Genomic DNA, 19485 nt, shown 5'->3' with positions numbered 1-19485 from the left:
TCCTTCGTCGACATTCACTTAACTTTATTTTTACTTACTCTTACACATAACAAAACAACCACAACAACAAGGTACCTTTTATTTTTCAACACACCTATTACACTTTTAGGTGTCCCTGGCTAGTCCCAGTCTTCTTGGATACCCCTCAATCTAGCTGTGTGGTTCCCAACTCTAGATCCTGTCAGACTTATCTTCAAACTGGCAAAATTTTTACTCAATCTTGGGTGCTCTCAACAACCCAGCAAACTTAATTCTGGCTGCTCTTGGAATGTTAATCCCTCAACCCAGCAGGTTTGACTTAACCCTGGATGCTCTTGGAACATTAATCCCTCAATCCAGCAGGTTTGAATCAACCCTGGATGCTCTTGGAACATTAATCCCTCAATCCAGCAGGTTTGATCTTGGATGTTCTTGGGCATTCTTATCCCTCCATCCAGCAGAATTTTTATGGGCCCCTCCTACACATTTTACCTTTTATTTTTCCCCAATAGATTATGCCAAGAAAACCCTCTTTTTACCTTTTAATTAATTTTTTTTTCTAATTAATTACCTTTTACTCCCCCCCCACACACACACACTAAGGGGTCCCACTCTTTCTCTGAGACCCAGTCCCAGGCGGGGGTTCTCTCACTCTTTTTATCACTCGCTTCGTCTCTTTACTGGCCGCTTTTCTCGCGAAAAAGACGGAAAAGCAGCATGGGAGACTGCCGCTCTCGCTTAGCAGGTCTGGGGTAACCAGCCCGCCTCTGTCACGATCCGCTTCTTGCGGGGTGTCGTGATGGTTCTTTTCACCGATCCCAAAAGTGCAACAAAGGCAAACAACAAGGGACTATCAGTTAATCACAACAAATGCACCTTTATTAGGGGCCAAAACAGTAAACGCGATAGTGGGGATCTGAAAGGAGATAAAAGGATAGAGAGAGAAGAGGGATATGGGAATAGCTACCAACACAGGCGAGATCCTCAGTGCTCCGGACGATGGGGATCCATCTGTCGTGTCGGGGGAGTCTTCGAAGTTCTGGTCGACTTGGGGGTCCAATTATAGTCCACAGAGGAGAGAGGGGGGGAACAAGTGTAATAATGAAAGTCCATTGTAATCGCCCCGAGGGAACAGGTGAGTCCACAGTAACCACCAAAGCAAGACGAATCCAATGAAGAATAAGTCCATTTGAATCACTGAAGGGAAACAGGTCATGTCATTAGTGGTCAGACCACCAATTTCCCCTCCTCCCTATAGCAGGGGTCTCAGTCTCAGTCCTTGGGAGGAGGGTTCTCATTCTTTGTTTGTCACAGTGGTAACGAGGCAGATGAGGGGTCTTCAATGAAGGACCGCGAGAGTCACCCCAAAAGTTCATTTGGCTTAAGAACGGAGATTAGAAGCAGGCCGCGCATCAGGCTGTCCCGTGCTGGGTCCACGTCAGGTCTTTGCCAAGTCCTTGCCAAGTCCTTGCCAAGTTCTTACCAGGCCTTGTTCGGAACAGCCAGCGTGACGGTTCAGTGGTTCCACCTGTGCTGTGTCCTGTTCTAAGCCGGAACTACAGTGGGGGATGGGATTCTTTCTTGTGGCAATCGGAAGGCAGAATGGAAAATGAGGGGCTTCAGACGGGCTCTTACACCACCCCGTGACTGACGATTGCCCTCGAAAGATCTTCATCAGCAGGATTCCATGGTGTCGTCGTGGAGTCTTCAGGACTCGTCAAGTGTTGGCAGCACGTCGCAGGGAAAAGAGAAGAGGAAAAGGGAAAGAAAGAGAAAACAGGAAAACTAAAACAATCACAACATATTAGTAATCACAACAAATTATAATTAAACAATAAGCAAAATACAATTAGTAAATCAATAATAGTTATTTAAATAATAATCAATATTAATCAATTAAACAATAAATTGATCAAATAATAAACCAGTATAATCAATATTAAACAGTAAAGTAACAAACCTAGTATAATCGATATTACTCAGTACAATTTTATAAACAATAAACAAAAATAATTAAAACAGTGATTAGAGCAAATCATAAAAGAAAATTATGTAAAACATATCTTCTAACCTTATAATCTTCTTGTGTCTACAGTCCTGGGAACATCTATAGTGTAAAGGATGTCGGCCAAGTGGTGTGCATTAATTATAGATGTTAATTTTGTTCATCGTTTCATCATTCTCCAATTTACAATAAGCAAGATTACTGATAAAACAAAACCAATCATAACTAAAACCAGAAGAACAACAATGGGATGGCACAATTTGTTCAGGATACCGGTGGCGGTGGGTGACCACCCGAAAAGGGTATCCCACCACTTGTGCTCAGCATCACTTTTCACCCTTTCTACAACACGATGTATTTCTTGCACATCATGATGAACAGTTACCAGAGTTTTCTGTCCATTCCCCTTGATTTTTCCTAGGATCTCTATTAGATCTTGATGAAGTAATAATTGCTTTACCAGAGTAAGGTTCATCCCAATGGGAGTAGGCAGTAGCTTGTGAATCAACGTGAGATTGGATTCTAAAAGTTCATGTGAAGTAACTGGAGCTACAAAAGAAAAATCACATCCTGCAATTTTAGTAAAGTTACAAGCACAAAAATTTGAATGATTTTTAGTATCTACTACTGTACTTTCTATAAACACAGTATCACAAGCGGTTCTGAAGCAGGCACACCCATTGTCTGTATATACAAGGACTGTTTCAGAAGTCTCGTTAGGATGAATATCAAAATGACAGCTATTTTGTTCTGTGTCCAGACAAATATCTTGAGCTACAATTGCATTACCTTCACAGATAAACCCTAGTTGTTCTCAGATGGTACAGGACTCTAAATTGACAGTTTGCCATTTGTCATCAATTTGACGGGCCCATTCTCTATGTTCAGAAGGATAGAAAGTGGGTCCATCATGATTTAATCCTAGTGCAATGATAGGGAATATCAAATGCACCGAGGCATTTCTTATGGTCAGCACAAATGCTGTGGCTGTGTTTGTGTTAGGGTCATAGGTAAAATTCACTAAATTCCACCAGGATTGGAAATCTCTTTCGAAGTCAGTGGCACTGTCCCAGACTATTTTCCTAATCTCAGTAGGAAAAGTGCCTTCTTCACCTTCTCTTATAATTGAGGCAGCAACTGACTGCATCCATAATTGAGCCTGGATACAGCTAAGAGCTAAGGAAACGTTGCTTTGTGTGGCATTAAGTCCATCAATTATCAATTTGCTATTATTTACATTTATCTTTTCCCAATTTGGTAGAATGTTTGATAGCAACCACTGATGTGTTCCCAAGGCTGATAAGGACGATTGCAGTGGTTGTTGTATTTTGGTTAAATCTTTAGTTGTGGAAGCCAATTTATTCATTAATACTTCTGAATCAATACTATTTAGGATTCCCAATCCTGTCCCCACAAGACCAGTTACGTCTCTTGGCACCCGGTTTTTAGGAGGGTTCCACTGTCGCAGCCAGGTTGTCCAAGCCTGAAAAGAGGTCTGCAAAAAGGGTGAACAAGCTGGTTGTATTTCTGAGATATTGTTTTGCATCAGCAATTTGACTTGTTTAAGAGACCATAACAGATTAAACAATATCTGTTGTTGGCCAGTTTTCCTGATTATATATGGTCCAATTCCAAAGATTTTCGGGCTAAGTGTAACCAGTGGTTGGGTGGTAGGTGTCACAACATTAACATCAAGTCCTACTCCAGTATTTGAATCAATACTTTAAACTTAAAAAACAAAAACAAAAACAAAAACAAAACAAAACAAAAAAAAGTGCTTCGGTATTTTTGGACCAAAACCAAACTACTTCTACAGTTTGTGTTAATGTGTAATTGTGCCAACAATCCTGTATGCTTGGGTGCGTACACACCTTTTTGTGCTTAAAGAGATCCTTTCACTTTTTCTGCATGCTACCACAATTAGTTCAGACCACGGCCACTCAGCTGGTTTCTGGCCATGGGGTTGTGGTAGGATGCAGAAAAGTATTACCAGTTTTATCATGGATTAGGTGGTCTTCATGTCCCTCGGGGTTCTTCTGAAAAAGTAAACACAACAGAATTCTGCTGCCGAGAGGCAGAAAAGTTAGAATGATGGAATTATCCAGCATGTATTTGTCCAATGCTCTTTCCCTAGAGCACTAGAGGCTTCCCATGCATATTTATTCAGAGGGGGTTTTAGCACAAGTGCTACTAGTCCTATAGTAAGAGAGGTCCACCAGAACAGGTTGGCCAGGGTCATGAGCTGGATTATTAGGATCATTTGGTACAGAGCATAGGAGTCAGTGTAGATGCAGACCAAAGAGGAATTCTGTGCTTCTTGTTGAAAAATACTCCAGACAGCTATCAGCTCCCCAATGTGTGTACTACCTTCTCCCTCTGTAATCATTTGCTCACCAGAGGAAAAGTGGAGGGCTTCTGCCCTATATTTCCATACTTTTCCTTCCCCTTTAGCAGAAGCATCAGTAAACCAAGAGTTTGCTGATTGTTTGGGGCAGAAAGGAGGGGTTACTTTGATTACAGAGGCAGGTTTGTCCAAGCTCTCAGTTTCTTGGATTAGTAAAGTTTTTACAGGTCCTTCTGTCATTGAGAAGAAGTTACAGTAATGTTCAAGCTGAGCATACCACTTTCTCACTAAGGCCCTCTGGGCCACCCCGTCAGGAGGGGGAGTCCCACTAGTGGCTGTCTTAATAACCTTGAAGGGGCCTCTCAATACAATTGGTTGTTTTCGTGCAATTTTTTCTACTTCTAGGAAAGCTAAGATAACCATCAACAATCCTTTTTCCCAGGTAGTGTATCTTTTCTCAGCATCTTTGGAACCACGGGAGTAAAAACCAACAGGTCTTGTCAGACCCTCAGCACCCCGCTGCCATATGTGTACTGACAGCCCTGAGGAGGCAAATCCCCATTCCACCTGGAAAGGATCTGTAGGATGGATAGGGGTCACTGCTTGATGAGCTGTTGCTTCAAAAATCAGCAATTGCAATGCTGACTCCTGAGAAAGACTCCAATCCCATTTCACCCCTTTCCTCAACAAGTCATAAAGGGGAACAAATGGGTCCTTCTGCTTACTAGGAAATCTAGCTGGTCTTTCTACAGGAGATACAGCTGCTATCGTTTTTTGGAAGGAGAATTGCTGTAGGTTTGAGTGATTCTGGAAGCCCACAAATTAAAGGGGTCATTATCTTGGGCTTCACAGGTAATTGCATCAGGGATTCAAAGCCAGGAATTAATTTCTTTTTGTGAGTCATTTGCAGGCAAGCAGCTTTGTGCACATTTTCCAAGAGTTGGTCGGGGGTACTAATTCTAGCTATGGGATCTCCCCTTTCCAAGGGGCTTGTTCCCCCGGCCCAAAAAGCTGCACGCTGTGTCAGGGACCATGTGTCACCTTTCTCTCCTGTTGTTAAGAAGACACCATGTCCCCAATACCCAGTGGCTTCCTGTTCAGTTAATTGAATTTGATCACCACCAGTGAGGGACACCCGGAAAACACATTCTGTTTCTGATTCATGTGGAGGCTGTCCATATTCCCTTTTAAGCTTAGCTAGCTCGGTGGCAGTGTTTAGTTGTGATGGTATGTGTTTGGCTGTGATGTGAGGTTCGAGATCATCATCACTGAGATAGTTCTACTCTGTTTTAATCAAGGGTCTCAAGTGGTGGCAGCAATGTTCCCCACAATTACTTGCTGCTTCAAGTTCTTGATGAGGATAGATTTGTTTCATGTGAGGAGTTTCCTTCTCCTCAAGCTCTGTAGAGGAATCAGCATGATGTGATTTGTTAATATGTTCCTCTGTTAAGGCAGCTCGCAATGCATAGATCACATCTTTTGCTTCATAGAACTGTTTTTGCAAAATTTCAACTAGATTTTGAAGGGAGTCTATTAGAGCATGTTCCTCACTTCTTCGCTCAAAGCCATTTTCTATAGCTGCCGTAAGGCAAGCTCCCAAAACTGAGCATAAGATAGTTTTATTTTTGCCCAGTTTGAATTTTGTTTCATGTTGTAATGAACACACTCTATCAATAACATTTTCTAAGTTCAACCAATTACTCTGCGCCCATTTTTCTCCTTCCGTAGAAGGTCTGGCATTGTGTTTGGCTAGTAGTGCATAAAATTCAGCTTTAATTTCAAGGCTAAGATTGTCACTCATTTTGTGAAGGGACCAAAACCACGACAGGGAGCTACAAACTTAAGTTCCACAAAACTACACAGCCCTCGCTGTGTCGCCCTTCGCTTCCCTGGCTGGGTGAAAGGACAATAATCTGCCTGCGAGGCTCTGCTTAGTTGCTTCAAGTTGTCCCTTCCTTCCCAGACCAGATACACACAACAACAACAAAACAACAGTGTCCCGCCTTTTGCACTAAGGGATCCTTTATGAATTTCCAAAGACAGTGTGGGTGCCTTTTCAGCTGCAACCCTTCTGTCTAGACAGAAATCCTGTCCGTGACGCCAATTTTAATGTCACGATCCGCTTCTTGCGGGGTGTCGTGATGGTTCTTTTCACCGATCCCAAAAGTGCAACAAAGGCAAACAACAAGGGACTATCAGTTAATCACAACAAATGCACCTTTATTAGGGGCCAAAACAGTAAACGCGATAGTGGGGATCTGAAAGGAGATAAAAGGATAGAGAGAGCGAGAGAAGAGGGATATGGGAATAGCTACCAACACAGGCGAGATCCTCAGTGGTCCGGACGATGGGGATCCGTCTGTCGTGTCGGGGGAGTCTCCGAAGTTCTGGTCGACTCGGGGCTCCAGTTATAGTCCACAGAGGAAAGAGGGGGGAGCAAGTGTAACAATGAAAGTCCATTGTAATCGCCACGCGGGAACAGGTGAGTCCACAGAAACCACCAAAGCAAGACGAATCCAATGAAGAATAAGTCCATTTGAATCACTGAAGGGAAACAGGTCATGTCATTAGTGGTCAGACCACCAATTTCCCCTCCTCCCTATAGCAGGGGTCTCAGTCTCAGTCCTTGGGAGGAGGGTTCTCATTCTTTGTTTGTCACAGTGGTAACGAGGCAGATGAGGGGTCTTCAATGAAGGACCGCGAGAGTCACCCCAAAAGTTCATTTGGCTTAAGAACGGAGATTAGAAGCAGGCCGCGCATCAGGCTGTCCCGTGCTGGGTCCATGTCAGGTCTTTGCCAAGTCCTTGCCAAGTCCTTGCCAAGTCCTTGCCAGGCCTTGTTCGGAACAGCCAGCATGACGGTTCAGTGGTTCCACCTGTGCTGTGTCCTGTTCTAAGCCGGAACTACAGTGGGGGAAGGGATTCTTTCTTGTGGCAATCGGAAGGCAGAATGGAAAATGAGGGGCTTCAGACGGGCTCTTATAGCCTCTCATTCACACACATTCATCCCCCCTTTATTCGCCCTGTAATGCAAAGGATCTCCCAGTTGCCGAGCCGTGGTGTTAAAAACAGGCAAATTCAGAGCCAGAATATGTTAAAAAAATTTGGGCCTGTTTATTAAAATCACAGACAGCTGGGGACGAGGTCCCAGGATAAGCCCAGGACCTCAGCGGCAAGCCAGAAAGTAACAACGTGCAACAGTAACTGTGCACAGGCACAGGGTGTTTCCTTGGCAACCAAGTCCGCGGAAAGACCCGGGGTGGCCAGCACCCGGGGTTATTAAAGTCTCTGGAGGCCGTCAATTGGTGCGTTCTTGATCCTCTCGTTGATTGGCTCCTTTTCTGGTCCTTGATTGGTTTATAAGATGGTGCATTTCTGGCCAATCATTCCTGAACTTCGAGGCACCATTGGTTGGTCTGTTCCTCCAATAGCAGGTTGGACTGATGATGTAGTTCTCTGATGCACCTGGCCTCCCCCCCCTTGATTGGCAACTGTGCACCAACATTTAACTAAGGGTACATATTAAACTTCGTAACTAACAGTAACTCACAACCACTTACTACATTAACAATTTAACAATTCATTACATTGACAATTGGTTACATTAATTAACAATTACCTACACCCCATCACCACTCCCACCTATTAAAACGAGTTTATTTGTAACAACTCCCCCCTCTAAATCTTTGATCGGGCTTTAGCCCGCATCAAACCTTTAATTTAAACAGGAGCATCATAAACTTGGTAAATTTTTCTTAATTTCTGGTACTTTTCATAGGTCTTCTTAGCAGTTTCAGAGTTCTTTCCCAGTTTATTTTCTTGTATGATCATGATCTTCTCGATCTTCTCTCTGCTTAAGCTTTCTAGGGAATTCTGCACAATGTTAGTTATCAACCGAATTAAACAAGGTATTAAACAAGGAAGTAGAATAAGACTTATTAAGGCACCTCCTACAATCAATAAAACCTTCTTCCACCATTCTCCCCCTAAGAGGTTATCCCACCAATTTAATTTTATTAGAGGGCTCCATCTCTGGACTGGGACATGTGCCAATTTCCTAATCCTGGTTGTAATATTTTTGATAAGATCTCCATAATCATCAATTTCAATACAACACTCTGATGAATTAAATTTACCACAGACCCCACCTTCTTCTGCCAATAAATAATCTAATGCTAATCGATTTTGGTAGATAGCCGTCCTCATTTGGCGGTTTTGGGTAGAGATCAGATCTAAGACCATGGCCGTTTCATTGGTTATGATTTCCAACACTGCCTGTAATCTAATAATTCTATTTAACATATAAATGGGAGTTCGGTACCCCCACGACCCATCTTGGGCCCAGGTGGCAGGGCCATATGTCTCGATTATTCTTTCTGGAGGCCACTCTTCTTCCCCCCACTTTTGAGATCCACCAATTAAGTCTCTTCTTTTACGTTTTAATTCATCATATAAGGGAATTCCTAGATGTTGACTTCCGTCTCTGGGCAGTAAAAAGAAAGAAGGTTTTATAATACCTAGTGTACAACTTCCTGTCCAATCTTTAGGCAACATTACATATGCCATTCTACCACAAAGCCAAAATAACTCATTTGGGGCTCTCCAGAATTTATGATGTTCTACAGAAGTGACCCCATTTTTACTCCAAAACTTGTACATTTGGGGATCATCATGGAAAGGGTTGGGATCTGTGGTAATACATTCATATAACTTTTCCTTTTGAATATAAGAACATCCCTGTTTTTGTTTTCTGGACCAATAGAGGTGAGGAGCCCCAGGAATCCACCATTGGTGGGTATCGTTGGTAACTAGATATCGCTTACAGGATAACTCACCCACATATGAAATGAACTTAGAAGATCCCTTCCTCCACAGACATTCCTCCCCGATTACCTCAGATTTTAAATTCCATACTTCTTCGTCATTCCTTTTATCTTGCACAGGTGATGACCTTTGGATTCTCATCTTATTCTTCATTAACCTTAAGATCTCCTTTGGACTCAGTGCAATTCCTTCCCATGGCCAAATTTCTGCTGTTCTAGTGTCTCCACAAATCCAACAGTTAGTTATATTAAATTCATGGCTTATCTTTTCCACCAGGTCTAAAAACAGATTTTTCCCACCTAGAATCTTGAGTCCTGCTCCTTTTCTTATTACCCCTTTCACTTCCTTTTCTTTTATAAAGTCAGGCTCGTGAACCTCTTTTGCTTTCTCCTTTTTCTCTGGCTTCTTCTCCAAACATATCCATTTTTCCCTTGTAGGGCATTCTCCCAACAGTTTTTGTTTATGATTTCCTATGTTTTCGGAGAGCCAATAGGTTGTACCGTCCTCTACACATGTCGTTAATTGTAAAAAGTCAATACAGTTGGGACTCGGATTTGTATGAATTCTTAGGACGGCACTCCGAGAGTCTCCTGCATAAAGTGGATAGTAACATCTATCACAGGGGTCTATCTGACTTCCCTGGATGTTTATCACTGTTAGCAGTGCTAACAGCAACAAGGGTCCGGTACAGGGCACTCTCCCAACCTCCATATTTTTCGGGAAGGCCTATGGTATATCTGCCTTGTGGCAAGAGTGTATCCTGACCCGGTCTTGCCCCTTGTAATATGATCTTACCGTTACCTCCTCCTGCAGTGACTTACTTCCCTCCTTGTATTGACTTGAGTGTTTCTTTTTAGGGCCTGATTACTAAATGAGTGGGAGGATGCTCTATTCTTTGGGATCTGCAATAAAAAGATACCAGAAATTTGACGCAAGTTATAATAAATACTTCAATACTAACAATTTAAACTTTTAACACTAATAACAAGTTAGAATAATTATTTAAATAATAGGTAACAATTAATAAATAATATCTGAACAGTTCATAATAGATTAAAACCCTGCTCTTCTTCTTATTTCACTTCTCTTGAGGTTTTCTCTTTAAAGTCAGTTTTGTGTCAGATGTATTGATCACTGTCCACTCAGTAGGAGCTTGTACCGGACCTTTGACTCTTGTGACATGTGTCCATCCTCTTTCTTGGGTCCTTACTGCAGTTTCAGTAGTTAAGAGAACCTGGAAGGGACCCTCCCACATGGGAGATAATGGCTGTTCTTTCCACACCTTTATTAAAACCCAGTCTCCCGGCTGAAACGAATGAATTTTAAAGTCAATTGGGGTACTTTGGGGAAGATATCCGTTTTTCCTTAATTCCTCTAAGGTATTCGCAATCACTTGTACATACTTCTTGGTACTCTGTTCTCCCTCTTCGTAAGTCCCTGTGTGGTCTGAGACAGTTAGGAATGGCAACCCAAACATCATTTCATAAGGAGAAATGCCAATATCGGCTCTTGGTTTTGTTCTTATTCTCATTAGTGCTAATGGAAGACATTTTAACCAGTTCATTTTTGTTTCCTCCACCAATTTGGTGAGTGTTATTTTTAAGGTTTGGTTCATTCTCTCCACTCTTCCTGAGCTTTGAGGTCTCCACGGGGTGTGAAGTCTCCATACTATTCCTAAAGCCTCTGTTATCTGATGTAAGACCTTGGCTGTGAAATGTGGCCCTCTGTCTGAATCAATAATGTTTACAATACCATATCTCGGTATGACTTGTTCCAGTAAGATCTTACTAACCACTCCTGCTGTAGCTCTTGTAGTTGGAAATGCTTCAACCCAATGAGTCAGATGATCTATTATCACTAATAAATACTTAAACTTTTGGACTGGGGGAAGTTCAGTAAAATCAATTTGGACATTTTGGAAAGGTCTCTGGGCCAATTCTCTTCCACCCAGTGGGGCTTTTCTCATTACTTTTCTATTTACTCTCTGACAAATCATACAATCTCTTGTGATTATCTTAGCTACTTCAAATATACCAATGCATACATAAGTTCGCAGAAAATGATCGCACAAGGCCTGGGTTCCCCAGTGGGTTGAAGCATGCAAATTCTCCAAAATTTTCCTGGCTAGCGCTTTGTTTAATACCTGTCTCCCATCTGGCATTCTCCACTTCCCTCTTTCATCTCTTATTCCCCCATGTTTTAGCAACTCTTTTTGTTCTTGCTCACTAAAAATTGGGTTTTCTTTATTATCTCTGTCCCCCAGATTGACTAACTGCAGGATTTTCTCTTCTTTTTCTAAGGCAGCCTCTTTAGCTGCTCTGTCTGCTAAATTGTTGCCCTGCACCTCTTTAGAAGTTCCTTTCTGGTGACCTTTTATATGTACCACTGCAATTTCCAAAGGGTCTTTGAGAGCTTCCAACGTTTTCTTGATTAGCTTTTCATGGACTAGGGTCTTGCCTTTAGAGTTTATAAACCCCCTTTCTCCCCAGATCTTACCAAACGTATGTACTACACCATAGGCATATTTGGAGTCAGTGTAAACAGTTCCTTTCTTGTACTTTAACCACTGCAGCCCTTTTAGTAAAGCATAAACCTCACAACACTGTGCAGACCATTTTGCTGGAAGCCTCCCTTTTTCTATAATTTCCATACTCTTACCATCTATTACTGCATATCCTGACATTCTCTTCCCCTCCTTTACCCTGGAAGAACCATCCACAAACAACACTTCTCCTTCTGGTAATGGCTGCTCTTGCAAATCTTCCCTTACTTTGGTCTGCAAATCTATGACTTCTATACAACAATGTTCTAAATTTTCTTGTGGCTCTCCATACAAAAATTGGGCTGGATTTTGAACATTCGTTGTGGCTAATTCTAAATTCTCAATATTGGTGAGCATCAATTCATATTTTAACAGCCTGCTGTCTGTAATCCACTGACTTGCTCTCTTACTCAATATAGTTTTCAAATCATGAGGTGTATACACTTTGATTTTGCTCCCAAATGTTAGTTTGTATCCCTCCTCTACCAAAGCTACAGTAGCAGCCACTGATTGTAAACATGTAGGCCATCCTCTCACTACCGGGTCTAATAGCTTAGACACATAAGCTACTGGTTTTCTATCTCCGCACCACTTTTGGACCAATACTCCATATGCAATACCTTCTTCTACATTTATAAACAACTCAAAGGGTCTGTCTAAATCAGGTAAACTTAAAACTGGTGCTGTCACGAACTTTTCTTTCAACTCTTGTAACTTCTGCTCATCTTGCTCATTCCAATCTAGAGGTTCTTCTTCAACTAATTTATCATATAGGAACTTGACCAGTTTAGTATGCCCATCAATCCACAATTTACAATATCCGATTAACCCCAACAATTTCCTTACATCCCTTTTTGTTTTCGGTGCAGGTAGGGAGAGGATCCCTTGAATTCGCTCAGCTTCTAATTTCTTGTATCCTTTCCCAATCAGATGACCTAAATATTTCACTTCCTGTTCTACAAATTGGAGTTTCTTTTTTGACACTTTTAAACCCTTTTCCCCAAAAAAGTTTAATAATTTCACTGTTGTTACTTGAACCTGCTCCCTCTGTTCCCCTGACACCAACAAATCATCAACATATTGCAGAATTTGGGTATCTCCCACCGGTTGAAACTGCCTTAACAATTCTTCCAAAGCCTGGCCAAACAAATTTGGGGATTCTGTAAAACCTTGGGGTAGCCGGGTCCATTGGAGTTGTTGTTTCCTTCCTGTTTCCTCATCCTGCCACTCAAAGGCAAACCAACTTCTACTTTCTTCAGCTAGAGGACAAGCCCAGAAGGCATCTTTCAAATCTATCACACTGAACCATGCATGTTTCGGTGGTACCTTACTTAGAAGTGTATACGGATTGGTTACTACAGGGTACCGTGAAATTGTCTGTTTGTTCACCTCCCTTAGATCTTGGACTAATCGGTAAGTACCATCTGATTTCTTTACCGGTAATATTGGCGTGTTATGGGGAGACATGCATGGTTCTAGGATTCCATCTTTAATCAATTCTTTTATAACTGGAGCTAGTCCTTGTTTCCCTTCGGCCGAAATAGGATATTGCTTTACTCGAATTGGTGAAGTTCCTGGTTTCATTTTTACTTCTATGGGGGGTATATCGAGTAGGCTGCGGCCTCCCCCTTCTGCCCAGACTTCGCTATTGATTTCATTTTCATCCTCCGACTTGAGAACCAGCATCTCCGCTACCATCTTTCCCTCTTTAGGGATTACCCCTACCCCTAATTGCACCTGTAGGTCTCTACCTAATAAATTACATTCCAATTTAGGCATATATAACAAATCTACATATCCTTCTCTTGAATTTCCTTTAACCACAACTTGCTCTATTACCGATACTTCAAAAGGCTCATTACTAGCACCTCTCACTTTACACACTCTTTGACTCAATTTACAACCTTTTGGGAACCGTGAAACACATGACCTATCAGCCCCAGTGTCAACTAAAAATTCAAATTCTTCCCCCTGGGGACCTATTTCCAAATTTATCAAGGGCTCCAACTTATGCTCACCCATTTTCCCCAGGGGATAGAGCCCCTGACACCCCTAATCATCATTTTCTCCAATCTCCGTTTCTTTGTACAGTCTCCTGTCTTTCCTCCATTTCTTACACTCCTTCCTAAAATGACCTTTTTCACCACAATAAAAACATTTCCCCTCCCAGGAGTCTGCGTCCTGCCCTCGAATCTCCTCCTTCCTTGATTTTTCCCTTCCCTTTGGCTCTTCCCTTTCTCTGTCCTGACTCTCCCTAGCTATTGCAACCATAATTCTAGCCTTCGATTTCATCTTTTCTTCCTCCCTCCTCAAATAAACTCTCTGTGCCTCCCTTAACAATTCATTCATGCCTTTTTCCTGCCATTCTTCTATCTTCTCTAACTTCCTTCTAATATCTGGCCATGCTCTAGTTACAAATTGCACCTTTACCAACACTTTCCCTTCTGTGCTCTCTGGATCCACACTGGAATATAATTGAAAATTTCGCCTTAGCCTATCTAACCAGGCATTTGGGGTTTCATCTTTCTCCTGCTGGCTATCAAAGGCCAGCTTTGCATTACTAGTCCGGGGGACCGCTCCCCGGATACCTTTAATAACCAAAGACCTATAACAATTCATATTTCTACGGCCTTCTTCCGTATTTGGATTCCAATCAGGTGGAGTGAGAGGCATCTTCTCTTCACCCCGCGGCCCGGCCCTATTCTCTTTCTCCCATGCTTTTATGCCTGCAACCCGAATGAAATGCATTTCCTCTGAAGAAAAGAGAATACCTAAAATAGAATTCATTTCCTCCCAAGTATATGTACTTGAACCTAAAAACTGATCAACTTGATCAGCAACTCCTATAGGGTCTTCCAATAGGGGTTTAAGTTCTTTCTTAAAACTTCTCACCTCTGAGCCCGTCAAAGGTACATTTACAAAACCGATTCCCCCCTGGACACCTCCCATCGGAACCTCTCTCAAAGGTAATAACCTTTCTCCTGCTTCCCCCTTTTGGAAGCTCCTCTCAACTTGCGATCTAGTATTATAATGATGACTACCTGAGATTGCAATCCTCTCTTTTGGTCTTACAACTCTTTCGCACTCACAGTTGTGAGTTGCTACCCTCTCCAAGCTACTCTGTTGAGTTTGTGTAAGATTTTGTGTGGGAGGCAGAGGGAGGGCGACAGGGATGGAGAGAGGCATGGGAGAAACTGCTGGAGGGGGGACTGTCGGTGAAGCCAGAAGAGTATGACAAGGTGCGGGTTGGGCAGGAAGGGATGCTGATGGAGTAGAGTGGGAGACAGGTTGAGCAGGGAGGGGCCCTGAAGAGGTAGGAGGGGAAATAGGCTGAACAGGAAGGGATGCTGGAGGAGCCGAAATGGGTTCAGGTTGGATAGGAGGGGGTACTGGAGGAGGAAGATAGTCCAATGGATCCCATTTTTGCTTAAATTCTTCTTTTCCCTCTTTTATTTCTTTGCCCACTCTATACATTCGAACCTTTTTATCCCAAATTTCATTTTCCAGCCAACAGGCTGCATATTTGATTTCCTCCTCATCTAGTACTTCCCTTGAATTAACATATTTATTTAAAGCTAGACATAACCATTTTTCTTTTGACCCATACCAAGGCCAATTAACAGGTCCTTCTTGAATGTTCTTTTGTGGCCATATTTCAATACAATAATGTATCATTTTTATCTTATCCAATTCCTTTAAAGTTTTATCATGGTCCCAATTCTCTAACATTTCCCCCAATGGACTGTCTTGTGGTATGTCTTTCAATTTCATTTTCTTAGCTTTTCCCTTATGGGTACGCTTACTTGCACACTGACCCATAACTATAAACAACTTGTATCAATTTAACTAAATAGACAACTTCGCAATAAGTCACTGTGTAAACTTTAAAGGAGAATGACAATCCAAAAGGATTTACAATAAAAAGAACAACTAAAATTTAAACATAAATCAATAGGAGACCCCGTGGGAAAATTGAATACCGTGGGAACGAAAATAATGACCCGTGGGAAAATTAGATGCCGTGGGAACCAAGACTCAAAACAAACCAAAATGGCTGATCAGCCGGAAGTCTTTTCAGATGTCTATCACTCACTCCCAAACCACTCCCCTTCTCGAGGGGAGTACCCCAAAAGCAACTAAAATGGCTCCTCTGAGCCACCCACACTCACACACACGCACCCTGTAAAACAACCACTCCCCTTCTCGAGGGGAGTACCTCAAAAGCAACTAAAATGGCTCCTCTGAGCCACCCACACTCACACACCCACACTATCAATGACTTAAAATCTGTGTACTAGAACAACAAAATGTCGGCTCTTCAACACAACCTCACAAGATACCCTCTGACACGAACAGAAATCCTAACCCAAAGATATAAGCTGACAAAACGCCAAAAAACTCTCTACTCCAAGGAATGTACACCTCAATCACTTAAAGCAAAAAGATTACACATAATACCACAAACAATACTGCAAAATACCAAATTGGTATTTTTGTGTTAAAACAAATAAAACAACACAATATAATAATCCAATAAATAACACTATCGGTAACAACAGACAAAATAAACGTACTTGATAATATCGACCACAAAATTCCAATTAAGAGCAAATCACACATAGACGAGACAACTTATATAAACTAGAACAAAATAATATCCCTAACTGACAGGTTCTAAACCCTCCCTCCTACCCCTAATGGATAGAGGGACTTCTCCTAGCCGGCGGCCTTTTGCCTTCCCCGGCCCGTCGCCGTGCTAGGAGGAATTTCCCCTTGGCCAGACCCCCTGGCCTAGGGTCCTATTCCCCTCTGGTCAGGCTCCTACTCCCTCCCCCTGCCAAAGGAGGGACAATCCCCCAACCGGTGGCCTCACTACCAGTAGGTCTCCGGTTGAGAGTCTTTAGCCCACCCCAGAGGTCCTAGTTCCTCAAGATGCCCGGGACACTTCCCGTGCTCACCTTGAGGAACTGCCCTTCAGATTGCTTGAGCCGGTGGAACTCCCCTGCGCCCCCCTTGTTCACTCCCCTCCCAGCCAGCCGCCCCAATGCCTGTCACTGTACTAGGAGGCCCGGTTCCGAAGGTCTTTCTAGCAAGCCAGAAAGTTTCTGGCAAGCCAGAAAGTTATCCCTACCAACCACCACCTTCGGTTCCTTCGTTTTCGGATCAAGGGTCCAGGGACCGTCCACCCCCCTCCCAGCCAGCCGCCCCAATGCCTGTCACTGTACTGGGAGGCCCGGTTCCGAAGGTCTTTCTGGCAAGCCAGAAAGTTATCCCAACCAACCACCACCTTCGGTTCCTTCGCCTTTTTGGCTCAAGCAACCCCTAGGAGCCCCCACCACCCTGGGGGAACGGGAGCCTACGCGGGTGAGGGCAGGAGAAAAGGAGGTACTCCCCCTTCACCCACGCTAAGGAGGGTCCCTCGGGGTTCCACACTCACTCCAATGCTTTATTCCAATCGCTTCCCTCCGTTCCCGGCCGGCCCCCTCGCGGGAGTCCGAAAACGCGGTACTAGGAGGTCCACTGTCGCTTCGGGAGTCTGAGATGTCAGCCCCCGTCTCACTCACTCTCCACGCATGAGCGTACCCCCTTATGCCTGCCCCACTCGCAACGCCTACCTGTGCGTTGCGAGCCCCGCTCCCTCTCGAAGGGCCTTCTCAGTCTGGGTTGCCGGGTCCTCAGTTGTCTCTCGGGTGTAGCCAGCAACCAACCGTCTTCGGTCTCGGAGAAATCCAAGTTCGGGCAGCAATAAAAAAAAACGCTGGACCGGTCTTCCCGGACCCGTCCTTCTCCAGGACCGCCTCTGGGGCGTGGCTATCCCGGACGAGCCCCCAATCTGTTAAAAACAGGCAAATTCAGAGCCAGAATATGTTAAAAAAATTTGGGCCTGTTTATTAAAATCACAGACAGCTGGGGACGAGGTCCCAGGATAAGCCCAGGACCTCAGCGGCAAGCCAGAAAGTAACAACGTGCAACAGTAACTGTGCACAGGCACAGGGTGTTTCCTTGGCAACCAAGTCCGCGGAAAGACCCGGGGTGGCCAGCACCCGGGGTTATTAAAGTCTCTGGAGGCCGTCAATTGGTGCGTTCTTGATCCTCTCGTTGATTGGCTCCTTTTCTGGTCCTTGATTGGTTTATAAGATGGTGCATTTCTGGCCAATCATTCCTGAACTTCGAGGCACCATTGGTTGGTCTGTTCCTCCAATAGCAGGTTGGACTGATGATGTAGTTCTCTGATGCACCTGGCCTCCCCCCCCTTGATTGGCAACTGTGCACCAACATTTAACTAAGGGTACATATTAAACTTCGTAACTAACAGTAACTCACAACCACTTACTACATTAACAATTTAACAATTCATTACATTGACAATTGGTTACATTAATTAACAATTACCTACACCCCATCACCACTCCCACCTATTAAAACGAGTTTATTTGTAACAGTGGGGGCTTTTAGCCACTCGGCACGAAACTCGGATAGCTGGTACATCTGAGGGTCCACCAGAAGAACGGGAGGGACACTCGGGCTGCTGAAATCCTGCTCGTTGATTGAAGGGTCGCAGAAGGGGCAAACAGGGAGACAACGAAGCAGAAGGGAGGCAGATTCCGAGAGCCCCGAAGGGCGGGGTGAGGATTCTTTTACTGCGTAGGGGTAGGAGGGTTTAGCATTCGAGGGTACAATCGGGAGAAGGCTAAAGGGAGGGGAAATATAACATTAACCAGTGGGGAAAAGGGAAAGGAGTGTTCTTGGTGGAAGAACCAAAGGGGAAACGTGGAACAGAGAAGATTCTAGGCTAAGGGGCAGACTTGAACTATAACTGACAGGACAGGGGGAGGGTACAATTCTCTTACAAAAGGGGGTGGAGAACTCATACAACTGCTGTTTCCCATGGCAACCCTAGACTGCCTTCCCCAACCCCTCCTCCTACACCAGTGACAGCTTTTCACACTGAAGGGCAGTGCTATTGTATAACAAACACTTAACTCTTAGCCCAGCCGGGCTCGCTGGCTACTTTTGCAAGCTTTTTACCAACTAGCGATGCTTGTAAGCGGTGCTTGTAACTCCTAGCTTGTACCACGCTCCCACTAGCTGCGCTATCAGCTAGCGGCGTTCAAAGCAGCTCCTCAAACCGCGGCTTGTGCCCGCGCGCCCGCTGCGCTATCAGCTGGGCTGCGCCTAAAGCACCTTTGCAAGCCCCGACTTAAGCCCCGCGCCGCGCTCCCCCAGCTCGCCAGAGACAGCCCGTGCCACGCATGCGCACCACCCGCTCTATCAGGTAGAGTGCGCACTACCCGCACTATCAGGTAGTGTGGCTGAGAGCTGCCCCGCGCATGCGCACTACCCGCACTAGCAGGTAGTGTGGGCTGAGAGCTGCCCTGCGCATGCGCTCCCTAGCACCGCCGCGCCGCGTCTCTGTATCGTAGCAACGCCGCACCGTTCCACTCACACATGCACACACACGCACAAGCACGCACGTCCGGACGTAACAGACACACTACACTGCAATCGGGACACACACCACACACTGAAATCGCGATTTCGCCCTCCCCGAGCCGCGCTATCAGCTGGGGAGGTCCTCCCGCCGCCGGCCTCTCCCCCGATGGCGGTCTGCTTGCAAGCCCCTAGGCAAACCTGCGCGCAAAAACATCTTTTTGCGACTTATCAGTGCCAACCTTAAGAAAATAAATTAATACATACCGCTTTCATCCGCTAGTCGACGGGCCGTGGTCTGCTCCCCGCAGTGTACAGCCGAGGCGCAGAGTCCCTCCGGGGAAAAGCCCCGTGGCGCCTG

At 44.3% G+C, this 19485-nt stretch overlaps 1 protein-coding gene and 2 long non-coding RNA genes across 11 annotated transcripts in view; 1 reads left to right on the top strand and 2 right to left on the bottom strand.

Annotated features, from left to right (window-relative positions):
• Nucleotides 1-19485, top strand: part of LOC128789065 (uncharacterized) — a 37115-nt gene that overhangs the window by 14373 nt on the left and 3257 nt on the right. The window lies entirely within an intron of this gene.
• Nucleotides 837-19481, bottom strand: LOC128789043 (uncharacterized). 9 transcript variants are annotated; one of them, XR_008431293.1, is made up of 5 exons: nt 19392-19481; nt 6644-6872; nt 3856-4020; nt 2051-2533; nt 837-1764 (listed from the first exon to the last, which is right to left on the bottom strand). It is a non-coding gene; the product is annotated as an uncharacterized LOC128789043 (long non-coding RNA). The 9 variants fall into 9 exon arrangements; XR_008431299.1 differs by lacking the exons at nt 3856-4020; nt 6644-6872; nt 19392-19481 and having other exon boundaries at nt 837-1176; nt 1463-1764; nt 2051-3469; XR_008431297.1 differs by lacking the exons at nt 3856-4020; nt 6644-6872; nt 19392-19481 and having other exon boundaries at nt 2051-2185; nt 2445-3469.
• On the bottom strand, nt 7550-17438 carry LOC128789037 (endogenous retrovirus group 3 member 1 Env polyprotein-like). The gene is made up of 3 exons (XM_053944488.1): nt 17309-17438; nt 9973-10053; nt 7550-9372 (listed from the first exon to the last, which is right to left on the bottom strand). Exon 3 carries the CDS (start codon nt 9302-9304, stop codon nt 8048-8050), a length of 1257 nt encoding a protein of 418 aa, XP_053800463.1. The 5' UTR covers nt 9305-9372; nt 9973-10053; nt 17309-17438; the 3' UTR covers nt 7550-8047.

Source organism: Vidua chalybeata, chromosome 1, assembly GCF_026979565.1.
Source record: "Vidua chalybeata isolate OUT-0048 chromosome 1, bVidCha1 merged haplotype, whole genome shotgun sequence".
NCBI classification, from domain to species: domain Eukaryota; kingdom Metazoa; phylum Chordata; class Aves; order Passeriformes; family Viduidae; genus Vidua; species Vidua chalybeata.
Note: the sequence above shows the minus strand (reverse complement) of the source record. Positions and strands in the feature narration are given on the sequence as shown.

What these genes read in the sequence shown, in the direction of transcription:
- LOC128789037 (XM_053944488.1), bottom strand. Translation starts at nt 9,304, where the DNA reads ATGAAGAATAAGATGAGAATCCAAAGGTCATCACCTGTGCAAGATAAA.